Here is a 13,060-nt window from a genome sequence, read left to right as displayed (position 1 = left end):
TAATGCTGGTCTAAAGGCACTATGTAATGCAGGGCTTGTACTTTCAGTGCAATATATTTACATATTAAGAGGTATATTTGCATAATATAGTATATGTAATTGTTCTTTTTTACCTCAGTAAAAGATCTGAATACTTTATCCATCCTTACCTCCTTTATTTTAATTTGAATAAATATGAAATAGTCCTTTAAAAAAGTCTTTAAAAGAATTATTTTCAGTAATTAGAGGGGAAACACATTAACGATCAGAGAATAGATGGTCTGCGTTTACTGGTCAATGACCTTCGCCCTCCTCTTCTTCTTCCTCCTTCTCCCTAGCAACTGCTGAGAGAGATGCAACAGATGGCCAGCCGGCCTTTCGCCACCATCAACGTCGCCCTGGAGACGGACGAGGAGCCACCCGACCTGATAGGAGGAAACGTCAAGGTGAGCGCAACCTCTTTCTTCAGAGCGATCGCCGTCAAACCCCAGAGATTCACCTGTTGTCAGGGCTGACAGGACAGCGAACCGGGGAGCTCCATCCGTCATCGGGGGTTGTCCCTCATCCTCCCTCGAGTGGGAGCTCGGTCTTGTGCCCGTTGGCCGCGGTTTGTGATTGCAGTCACGCTGCGGAGATAGATATTCCTCTCACCATCTGTTTTACGTCATATTTGAGTCTGAACTCCTTTAAGATGGTTCCATTAGTTTTCAAGAAGCCAAGGAGGCTAAATTGAGCTCACTTAGGAAGAGGAGTTTGAAGAGCAGTGCAGGTCTAGTCCACCTAATGAGGGTCAGAGCAGTGTACATTTGCCGGGACAGTGTGAAGGCTGGATTATGATGAAAGTGGGCTGCTGATGAGTAACAGCACATTACACCAGTTATAGGCAGTTATTGTGGATAGGCTGTGAATTCTAATGAGACTGAATTCAGTTAACCCTGGAGTTAAATACATGCAGATGAGAGTAAGGTATTATAGATAGAGACTATACTTAGAAATGAGATAAGACTTTCGTTCCAACGCTGAGATATTCTTCATTTGGAAAAAAAAAAATAATTTAATTAACGCCCACTCCCAGGAACTGTTTGCTGGCACGAAAATGAAGACCACTGGGGGACACTATTAAAGTCATGCTTCATCTTGCAAAGCAGACTTGTTTTGGTGCATCGAACCATCTGTGTTTTTGAATAAATGACAGAGAAATCGAAGGTAGCGAGTTCTGTCCATATGGATATACGGCTTTCTGAAGCAAACAGAGTGAAGGACAGAGTCACTCTTAAATCGTGCCTCTGAATTTTGAACAAATCGTGACTGTGTTGGTGTGACCATGATCATACCAGACGGTCAGGTTCAAGTTCTGTTGCGAAGATTTCAGTCACATGACTTGAACCCAAATGCTTTTCTACAGCATATAGCTTCTGTATCATGACGTATATCTGAGTGAAACAGGTTAGGCAGGTGAGACACGATGTTGGAAGGTTTTTGATTTGAACGTTGAAAAGTGGGCGTGTCATGACCCGACGTGCCACGGATGAGAGCGGGCGCTTTGCTCCTGCGTCACCACCGTAATTTGATTTGCATCCAGCAGAAAATTTTGAGTCTTTTGCTAGTTTGTCTGTCAGTCAGGTGAGCAATCATATTATGTCTTTGCTAATCAGCGACCTGCATCATTACACTTCCTTTGAGTTTGTCTCCATCAAAGTGGATGAACCTGACATACAACTAACTTATTAAATCTTCAGGTGATGTATTTCAGACATCTGTGACGTTTTTTTATGTCGTTAAGACACCTTATTTTACTGTTTTGGTGCTGTTGAACCAAACTCCACTTTAAAAACAGGTGTTTTATGATAGAGACATATTTTTCACACTAAAACTTTAGTTCCACAATCACTAAGAATCTTTTATGATTCACTTCCATCTACAGGCACAATCAGCACATGTGGTTTACTCAATTACATCTTTAACTAACCTGTGATGAAGTGTTTGGCACAGACACACACAAACTGGCTGCTTTTACTTTTGTTTTCAGCCAAAGGGGTCGTGGCCGTGGGACGTGACATGTGGCCGCATTCATCCAACGTGTTGCTAGGTAGCAAAGTAATAATCTCAGCTGTCTCCGGATAAAACTTGAAGATTGATTGACGGGTCGATGTCATATTGTTGGACGACATTGGCTGGTTCAAGCCATATTTTTCAACCATGCCAAGGTTTGGAGATATGTTTCTATGAAGCTTATGTAACCTGGAGATGAACAGACCTTTTGTTTTCGCCTATCAAAGCACTGAAAAAAATCTTTCCAGAAATGTCCTCGTCACTTTTTATAGGAGAAGTGTTAGAAGTGTTAAATAAATCTGCACTTTGTCTTACATGAATGTATTTGATTATCTCAGCTGAGACAGAAGAGTCATACGGTTTAAATATTATGAACCAAGTGATGAAGAAACAAACAGACGTGAACAGTGGAGTAAACAAGAAACATTTCCATGTAAAGAGGAAGTGCCTGCTGTCTCCTAATAATGGAATTAATGGAGTCACAGTCAGACGAATCAAGGGAGTTAAATGTGCTCTCTAAGGTTTTCTAAACAACAACGATGATTAGAATAAAAACAGACTACACATTTTCTTACCACATAAGGAGATTAAGCAAAGAATTCATCACAGTAAATTTCCACTCCAGGTAGACGTAGTTCCAGAGGAACTGTCAGCTGCTCTTTAGTTTTTAAAACGTACATTTTCGATGCTGTGAGCTCTACAAACCAAACTTCTTTCACCTCTTTCACCTCTTTTCACCATTGTATCAGAGTGTGGAGGCAGAAACCTCAGATGAGAATATCTCAAAACCTGGGCAAGTAAAATTTTAATGAACCATACCTACTTTTCCTGACTTACGCACCTGTCAGGGAAAGTGGGTGTTTTTCTGGACAAATTAACCCTTTAATCCAGTGCGATGCCTCTGTTGAAAGGATTTATCAGATACACGGCGGGCTCCTGTTCCCCAAGCTTAAAATAGTTCTTCAATGATATAGAGTTGCGTTTGAGAGTTGGGTAAACTCTCGAAATCAGCACAGGAGAACCAGAGATATCATCTTTTTTTTTTAATTCCACTTCCTTGTTAAATGTGATTGCCAACATTACCCACAGTGCAACTCATCCACAGACAGTTTGGTCAGATCTTTCAGTTTTGTTAGATATCAGTACTTCAGTCATCACTGTGAAAAACCCTGACAGGAAGATGCAGGATCTTGACATGTACTTCCCAAAACAAAATAGTGATTGACTGACTGATTTAATGAGATATAAAAGGAAGAAGTGCTTGTAAATATTATATTACTGTTAAGCTTTAGAGCAGCTATCTTGGATTTTGAGGATTTTGGGAATCCGACTGGGAGCTCAGAAATATTTGGGCTAGCAGCCGTTGATGTAGCCATGACAGTTGGAGACGAGGAGCTGGCTACAGAGGTCTGGTACATTTAGATTTATTCCAATTTCAAACTTGTAGTCTTCAGTCCCAACTGATGTCAACTTGAATGGTGTCACTTAGGCCACATTCAGGCAGACTCTCAATCATTTCGATCGGAGGGAGAGCATTTAAGCGGCGGCAGAGTGGGCAGCAGCAAAAAGGTTGAAATAGAGTCAGCTTTTAGAGAATTGCAACCCAATGTCAAGCCGGTAGATCAGGCTCTCTACAGTCAGCCTGAAATATCTCTGAAACTGGGCGCTAGTCAGGCAGAGTTCATGGACCAAACAATGATACTCACCCAACTGTGTCTCAGCTTTGTTTATTTGTTGCATCCAGCTTCAACATCTGAGTCTGGCTTGCAGGTTATGCTGCAAAATAGCAACACCAGGAAGCTTCCTTTGGTTTGCATCTATTTGTTTAAGATAGAGGGAGTAGGGACGCACCGATACAGGTACTTACATTTGGGTGCTTGCTGATACTGAGTACCAATAAGAGTGCTTAATAATAAGTTTTATGTAGACTGTTAAGCAATTTTACAGTCAGTTGCTAAAAAGAAACACACGTCGAAGCTTTTTGCTTCAGATATTTAAGTTTGAACAGTATTTTACAGCATGTCGCTGCAGTCATTAGTAGATAAGTGGACTCGTTTAACTTGCTTGTGTTGAAGCGGCTACTTTTCATGATGTGGTGGCTGGTCTGAAGATATTGTAATAGTTTTATGAGTACAAGTACATGATCATTTTATTGTACTAATACCTGATCCCTAACAGAGTGTGTAGCAGTGGTCACACAAGGTAAAGACACTACATGGGGTGAGGGAGCGCTGATAGCGAGAAACCCAAGCAATCAGAAATAAAAGGGTATTTCCTGATTTTTTTTTTTTACAGCGACTGTGTCCTCTGCATAAATAAACACACACCTGATTCTGTCTAAATGTGCCCTTGAGGCAGTTTATCTGTATTTATCACTCTTTTGGCAAACTGAGGGTAGAATTGTTGAACAGATTTAGTTTTGAAAATTCATGGAGAAGATTTTAGTTCAGAGCGGTGAGAGGTACAGTGGTGCTGTAGTCGATTTAAGAATTAAAAGTAGAGCTTGAGTACGCTGAAGTAGTAGCAGAGTGGATTTAAATGTTAAAATCGAGCCGAGTTGGGGACGGTGGTTGAGAGGACTTTATTATATAGAAGAGTTTGACGCACTAGTGGAGCTGCAGTAGCATATAGAGCCGATTTAAATGCAGATATTGAGCACAGAGGCAGCAGTAGAGAACATTTAAAAGTGGGAATTGTGCAGAGTTATAGAAATTGCAGTTGAGTATTCGGCGGGCACGGAGCCTCAGGCAGGCGTACCTGTGACTGTGCACTTTGTGATGAATGACCCCTGAATGCAGATGTAGTGCAGAATTATAGGGCTGTTTCAGCAGGGTGACTCGGGGGCCCCTCGCCTCTGACAGGGGCCATGCATCTCAAGGGGGCTCGGCTCCCGAGCGCAAGGTTACTCCCGGCAACGGCTGCAGGGCCCCTCGGGAAGATCAGCGGCTAATCAAATCCCTGCTGAAACAGAAACTGTCCCGCCTCTTCACTCCTCCTTTATCCTTAATTCTTTTCCTTTTTCTTCTATTCGCTTCTCTTTTTCTTTACTTATTGTTTTTTTTTCCTTCACTTTTTCATCTGTTCTCCAGTTTGTTCCTTTTGTCCATGTTCTTTCCTCATCTCCTCCTCTGTCTTGTCGGTTCTTCTTTCCTTATGTCTTGTGGGTTTTTTCTCCTTTTTTTTTTTTTTTTTAGCTCTCCTGCTCTTTTGCTTTTATGTTCTTTTGATTTATCATATTTTCATCTTTTTTCCTCCTTTTCTTTTGAACTTTTCTCTAATCTTCCTCTCTCATCCTTAGTTTCTTTTTGCTTTTTTCTTTTAAAGTTGCTGATGCCCTCTCTCTGGTCTTCCTGTCTTTTTTTCTGTGTCCCTGTTTGTCTCTTCTTATAGTCTCAGGACTTCTCTCTTCTGTTCTTCTGTTATCATCCTTTTTCTTCTTTTTTCTTTTGTCTCCTTTTCTTTTCTCTTCCATCTACTGCTCTCCTCCTCTTTCTTCTCTTTCTCCTCGTCTCATCCTTCCTTTTCAACATTCTCTATTTTCGTCCTTTCTGCTCCTCTTTTCGTAGTTTTTGTTTCATCTTGTATGTTTTTGTTCATTTACTTTTGTATGCTTGTGTGTGTTTTGTCTTTTAATTTTTAATTTTCTTTTCTTTTCTTGTGTCCTTCTTCTTTATCCTTTCTCTTGTTTCCTATTCTTTTCTAGTGTGGTTTTTCTCTCTTTATCATATTTTCATCTCTTTTTGTCAATTTCTTTTGAACTTGTGTCTCTTTTCTTTTATGCATTTAAGGTTGCTGATTCCTTCTGTCTTTGTCTTTTCACATCCTCTTCCTCCTCCACTCTTTTTGTCGTGTCCTCTTTGTCCTATCATGTGGTCTCAGGGTTGCTCTCTTCTGTATTTCTTGTGTGTTATCATCCTTTTCCCTCCGCTTTCCTTTGTCTCCTTTTCTTTTCTCTTGCATCTTCCGCTCTCCTCTTTTATCCTCATCTCGCCCCCCCCCCTTTTTTTTTTACACTTTTTCAAACATTGTTCTCTATTTTCAGTTTGTTGTTCTCTATTTTTGTCTGTTCTAATATTCCCTGCTCCTCTTTCCTTAGTTTCTGTGTTCTTTTCAATTTATCATGTTTTTTGTCTTTTTTCTCTCATCTCCTGTGTTTATTAGCCCTTTTTTGTTTTTAAATCACTTATTCTTCTCTGTTCACTGTTTTGTTCATTCCCTTTATTCATATTCTTGTGTATCTTTTGGGTTTTATTTTGTGGTCTTGCGTCCTTGTCTTCCCCTTCTTAGGCTCAGTTTGTTTCTCTTCTGTTTCTCCCATTTGTCATCCCATTTTCATCTTTTGTCTTTACTTTTCTTTGTCTTCTTTTCTTTCTTTTTTTCTCTTCTTTCTCGTCTCCCGTCTGACATCCTTACTCTCACTATAGTGTTCTCCTCTAATTTACTAGCCCTTTACTGATCCTATCAGCTGTCTGGGGTTTTCTGTTGGCCTTATCTGCCGGTTCTGTTTGTGCGAGTGTGTGTGTGTTTGTGTACCCCTGCATGTTTGTGTGGGTGTTGGCATGTGTGCTGTTGTGTAGAGAGAAAAGATGCAGCTTGCTGTGGAAATCAGGCGCCCTCCACCCCCTCCTCTGTCTATGCTTTACCTTTTCTTCTCCTCTCCTTTTCTTCCATTCTTCCCGGCCTGCTCTCCTCCTCTCCATCAGGGCAGGAGCAGCCCAGGAGCAGAGATCCAATTTAGATCTTCCTCCTCAGCTTTCTCTGCCTCTACCAGCTCAAACGGTGAGCGTGCACTATCCTATCTCCTCCCCGGCTCAGATTGAGCGTCTCGGAGCAGGTTCTTCTCCTTGTTTCCATGCTGTTTTATCAGGATGCTACAGTAGTGTATTAAGACCCGCGATCGGGAGTATATGGGGGGGCCGGGCGCCGCACAGTAGGCTGAAGATCATTAAAGTTGTTTATAGCCTCGGTGGGAAGTCCAAACTTGCTCCGCAGATGAGATATATTCACTCTGCTTCTGCCAAATGGAGCTTGCGGCCTCGGCATCACGGGCAGATGATTACCTTTGTGACGCCTCCTGCTCTGCTTTTATTTATAGATACCGTGGGACGAGAGAAAATCGGGACATGTTATGGGGAAAAAAAAGAGGGGTGGGGGTTTGGGGCAAAGAAACCATCCCGGTTTATCTGACGTGACTGTGGTACACTGTTATCTTCACCTCCTTGTTGTATATTGCATTAAGTTATTGGCATTTAGCTAATTTTATACCAATTGTGTAAGTGTGATAACCTCAAATTTCATGATTACCAGTTTCACAGGCAAGAAAAAAAAAGCTCAAAGGTCAGAACACCAGAGAAATGCTCAATTATGATAATTTCTGATAGATAAGCGTGTGGTAAAGACTCGTTTCATAAATTCTGAATCTAACTGACTGACTCACCGTTTTGTTGAGACGCACATTGAGCATGAGGAGGTGATGGCAGATTTTTTTTTTTTTAGATATTTGTCATGACACTGTGATGAAAAGAGTTGTTTTTTTCTTCAGAAAGTGACACAATTATCTCTTTAATGTCTGAAAGTTTATTTATATCTAGAAGTAAGTTGCCTGTGATGTTTTTTATAGCATAGTTCATAGGATGGTGTTTTATATATTTTGTGTTTCTGTAGTGGAGAGAGAAACTCCAGGGGCCTCATTTATAAAAAGGCTCGTAGATTTATTAAACTTAGTCTTAAGATCATAGCCATGGACCAAAAGAGAAGAGCAAACTCTCTGGAAGATGAGATCATGGCAGCAGTGGAGGAGATTGATGCACACATGGGTGAAGTTAGCCTTCAGGATTTCCGAGCAGAAATCTTTCCGTCAGACACCCCAGACAGTTTTTTGTCAGAAAGGCTTTAGCAAGTTGGATGACATAGGATAAAGAGCGACAAAGTTCACTGCAGGATCAGGTTGTGGTTGATGAATGTGTTAAGCACAGGGGTGCAACTTACTGTTGACTTCTTTTTAAGTTTCAGTTTTCTCTTGCACTTTGGTTCAGTTTAAGCTACTTGGTTATGTTCAGGAAAAGGTCGTGATTTGGAATTAAATAGGTCATTATTCAATTGTTAGTAGGAGCTTTTTCCATGTGCATCGAAGCCAGGCAACACTTATTATTCGGTAGATGCTGAAAAAAAGCCAAATACTTACCTTGGCAGTATGTTGCTGCTGCATAAAGTTAATGCAAAGGCATATATCACACATGATGATGATCTGTTGTTGATCAGCGAGTCAAAATGTGTAAAGATGGCAAAGGTGAAAAAGTTATAGAAGTTGCCAAGAGAAGTGACAAGCCTTCACTGCCTCCACCAAACAGGTGCAAAAATTTTCCACGCCCACCTGCATAGTCGTTTTTTTCACCACTGCAGATCAGATAGGAACCGGTTAATATCCTTTATGACTTCAGAGTCATTTGGCCCCGGAGTGACTGCCGATTGAATCCTTTACCACTGAAGACAAAAGCCAGATGGCAGTGGGAGTTGGTGGGTTTTTCTGTCCAGTGTAAAAGGGGCTTGAGTCATACATGAGATCAAAAATGATTGCGAGTCCATTTTACAAACGAGGCCCCAAAACTTTAAGGAAAGCAGAAATATTTGCAGCTAACGAGTGCTGTATGCCTGAAAACTTAGAAGATGTTGCATGAAGCCGCCAGTGACTCAGTTTTCATGAATAATTTTCACTTCCAATAACAGCAGAAACGGGAGCGAGGTGAGAGAAAGAAGAGGCAGTGCTAGAGACAAAAAGTGTTTTATTTGTTTGCAGTAATAAGAGACGCTAAACTTCTCGCATGTTTGAGCAGAAGTTACACAATATTTTAACACTTTGCAGCAAAGTATCTTGTGTCTTCTGCTCTAGCGCCCTCAGTTCTTCTATTCAGTAGTGTTTGGTTTAAACATTGTTAACTTGGATTTTAATACTTAGCTAAAAGAGGTGTGTGGTAGCGTCAGCTGCATGTCAGAAAAGAGTTGCATTCACATCAGATTGTCTAGTCATGTTTCAGATTGGGAATTATTCAAATTAAGCAAATACAGTTCACTAAAACTTGTGTTGTTTATTTTCATTTTACCGTAGTGTTTAATTTAAATACATTGCAATATGGCATTATTATAACAGGCTGACAAAACATTTCCTTGGTAAACAGAAGCCAACTGAATAAAAACTCATCAAAGTTGGCTCAGTGGAAGTGGCTGTACCTGGTGAGTCATAGCAACGGGGAGTTTGACTCGCTCCCGTCGCTGGCGGGGGGAAACTCATCCCCAGCTGCTGCTAAAGTAGAGATGAATACAGCGGATGAAAGCAGAGCAGCATGCAGCCGCAATGTATGCCCACATCAGTCTGTGCGAGCGTGTGCGTGTGTGTGTGGGCTCGGCAGTGATCCTACGTGCTGGGCTAATTACTGGAGGTAATTTAACAAAACCTTTCGCCGCTCTGCCTGGCCAGACTAGATAACTCTCCGGAGTGGTACTGGTGGGGGAGGCTGGGCGGGGGGGAGGGGGGGAGTCGAAGGGAGCGCCTCAACACTTTAAAACAAAGGCATCTGCTGGGGGATGTTATTAACACGCAGCCTCTGAAGAAGACCACGGGAAAAGACTCTACCTTTGGGGAACATCTTAGGGGGGAAAAAAATCACATGCACAAAGAGTTTAAAAGGAAGGATAATTGAATTTTCCAAGGTGTTTTGTTTTGTTTTTCCCCCTCAATTTCCACCCAGGACAAAATAAAATGGACGTGTGTGTTGAAGGAGATAAAATGTGTTTTTTATTGAAGGGGGGGACTGGTTTGTTTTTGGCAAGAATGGAAAATGAAGAACCTGGTGTGTACCCTCACATTGAAATTGAGGTTGTACTTTAGATACAATAGTTGGACTGATGAGTACGCCCTGCAATCGATTTTAAAACAAGGACTGCTGAAATTAAAGTGATCCCACTGTCACATCTCGCATCAGCCCGACAACAAGTCTCTTCCAACGTGTGTCTGTTCGCTCTCCAGTCTGAATATGAGATGCCGCTGTTAGAAAATGAGAAACGAGCACGTAAACAAGCGAGAACCTGAGAGCAGCTCGCAGCTGCTGCAGTGGAAATTGGACTTGGCAGACAAGTCTTACGACAGCCCTAAGCTGTAAAATTAAAAGCTGCCAGTCTTCTTCTTGTTTTATTTATTTACTTTTTTTTTTTTTTTTTTTTTGTACACACAGAGTACAGATGTGTTCAGGTTATCACGGGCAACCCTCATTTTTCCAATTGTAAACACAGTGGATGAGAAATACATTTTGCCCGAGGCAAAAACAGACCTGTGGAGTGGAGCAAACCAAGCCTGCCTGGATTGCTCCTGGCGAGGCCAAAATAATTGTTTCATCTTTTCTTGTGCCGAGGGATTGAGAAGCAAAATTAGCCAAGTGTGATATTGCACCACCTAATGTTGTATTGGAATAGTTGTCAGTGTTTTTATTCCCATTTCTCAGCAGTCCATGTAAGCTGCATATAATGACGTTCTAGCGCCATGATTTTGAAAATGGAAAGAAATGATCCTTATACTGAGTGCCTGGTTGTCTTATCTAGTTATTGAGTCATCACTCATTTATCACATAAAGCCATAAGTGACATCAATGTTTTATTGCCCTGAGGGACAATATTGTCCTTTACTTGCAATCAAATGGAAAACGAAATTGCAATTTTCTCTCTGTCAGTATTTAATTAGGATATTTTTATCTGGTTCACTCCCACCTCTCTTGTGAGTTTTTAAAGAAGCTTCTAGTGTGGGAGAGAAGCCTCTTTGACGAGGCCCCACAAGGCCCTCAGCCAAATTAATAGGAGTTTGATTTTATTGTTATTTTAGTTTTCCAAAGTTGACCAAATTAAAAGAATAAAAAGCACTGTCTAATTAGAGTATTTCTTCTCTTTGTTTTCCTCCCACACCACTGTTTTGACATGTCTAACAATTATAATATGAAACAAAAGGAGTTTGTGGCTCTAACTTTGACACCTTAGCAAGAATCTGTCTGGTAACCTTTGCTCTGACATGCATCAGGTGCTTATAAACAGTTGGTTATTTAAGTTCGAATTACCAGTTTCATTATACAGTATCTGATACAATTTATGGATGGCATTTCCTGTAATTGCATCTCTATGTATTAATTTAGGAGAAGCTTGGAATTAAAATGAAATCTTTGCATGTGGTGCACAACACACACACTGGTGTGTGTGCATGTAATGTGGAAGATGGAGTTCACTATTATTGTTTTAGAAAACAAAGACGTGGATGTAGCAGAGTAAATGCAGAAGTGCCTCAAACCTGAATTCTTTCTACCGTCCAGCAGGGGGCAACTCCATTGGCTGCAAAAAGAAATCAGATTGTCTGGAAGTATGTAAGAAAAATGACTGTACTTCTCACTTGATTTATTACCTCAGTAACCATTTTCATTATGAGTTTATGGTCTCAATCTCTAGTTTTGAGTCTTTTTCAATACAGCATGATGTTCATTTAGTAAATTATCGTCCCATTTAGAGTAAAATAGATGATAAAGCATTGCTGCCTTGTGATTGACAAGCTGCTGCCACGGCAACCTGTCAGTCACGATGGAGCCGCAGTAATGAGTATCCATGACACTGTGTGCATTTAAATAGCTGTGAACTTGTTTTGAGGGTTGTTAGAATTTTGACCCTCTCACTGTGTGTTTTTAGAGTTAATATGAACAATTTGTGGTTGCCTAAAAATGTTTTGTTCAGCGTCCACTTGCACTAAAAGACGTTTTTTTTGCTAGCCAAAATTAGCATTCCAATTAATATCACAGTTAAAGTGAAGGATGCACCTTGCAAACCAAGCTAGCTAGCTTACATTAGCTGATAACTTAATGTTTGCTATGCTAACCCACAGATACACACCTCGCTCCTCTTCAGGCTTCAAAGCGATCCATGGTGGCTATGTCGACTTCTTTTACTCAGTCTATGGTACAACCTTTACTGTTAAAACATATTTGCTGTATCCTCCAATAACTGTAAGTGTTGTCAAATCATCCAGGACTGAAATCTTAAGGATTATAATTTGGTCGTTTGTAGAAGGCAACCTTAGATTTGCGAAACACTCACTTGATTCAGTGATTTATTCTTTTCTTTTCTTTTTCTTTTTTTTTAAGTATTTTCAGTTGTCAGTCACTGTTTGTTAGGTTTAGACACAAAACTACTTGATTTAAGAAAATATCATGGTTTATGGTTAAAATGGTCCCTTTCAAAACACTGGAAAGGCTTCAAGGGTTTGTTGTTGAGGCAGTGAGAACTAGCCAATCAAGTACAGGGACCAGTACAAACCTCGGGGGAGTTTAACAAAGTGTTCCTTTCTACACACGACCTTGTAACAAGTCTTTGTCACATAATGTAAGACTTATAAACCTCTTTGCGTCATTCAGATGCATGTGTACTGCCTGATGTGATGTGTGAAGCATTTATGAAGAAGGACGTCACAGTCGGATTAGCTTTGATACCTTCGCACTGTTTTGTCTTGCGTCAAGTAAGATGATTTATAGCTTTTCTTTCACACCACTGGTGTTGTTGGTTCTACTGTTCCTCATCATTAAAACCACATTTTTCATGAAACCCGTCTCGAACTGTTCTGTAGGTTGTTGCTGCTCGTCTCTCCTCGCTCTTTCTGTTTCATTCTCTGTGTTTTTTCTTTTTTACTTTGCAAAGGAGAATAAATACATCCGTGTAATGGCTGGTTGTTAGAAGCTGCCAATCTTCTTGCCAATGGTCTTGCTTGTTTATGGTAATTATTATTATTATTTTACTTGAATATATAATTATACATCCTTTTAGAATTAATGTTGATGTTTAAAATGATAGGTTCTTCAAAAGGCTGCACAAAGGCAGCAATATAGGCAAGACTGAACGAAAGTAGACAAAAAAGTTTTTCTTTAATGGAATAGAGAGCTCTGTTTTTTCTTAAATTAGTTCTCTGTCTGAGTTGAGGATATGCTCTACAGACTGCTCAGCCCTTTGGGAC

General features: G+C 40.5%; 1 protein-coding gene across 1 annotated transcript in view; it reads left to right on the top strand.

Moving 5' to 3' along the window:
• atrn (attractin) overlaps positions 1-13,060 on the top strand; it is a 199,021-nt gene that overhangs the window by 174,334 nt on the left and 11,627 nt on the right. Inside the window, exon 27 of the mRNA XM_084742147.1 lies at positions 318-425. Within this exon, the coding sequence (XP_084598273.1) occupies positions 318-425 (108 nt within the window). The remainder of the gene's footprint in view (positions 1-317; positions 426-13,060) is intronic.

Source organism: Lutjanus erythropterus, chromosome 18 (assembly GCF_056507025.1).
Source record: "Lutjanus erythropterus isolate fLutEry1 chromosome 18, fLutEry1.hap2, whole genome shotgun sequence".
Lineage (NCBI taxonomy): Eukaryota > Metazoa > Chordata > Actinopteri > Lutjaniformes > Lutjanidae > Lutjanus > Lutjanus erythropterus.
Note: the sequence above shows the minus strand (reverse complement) of the source record. Positions and strands in the feature narration are given on the sequence as shown.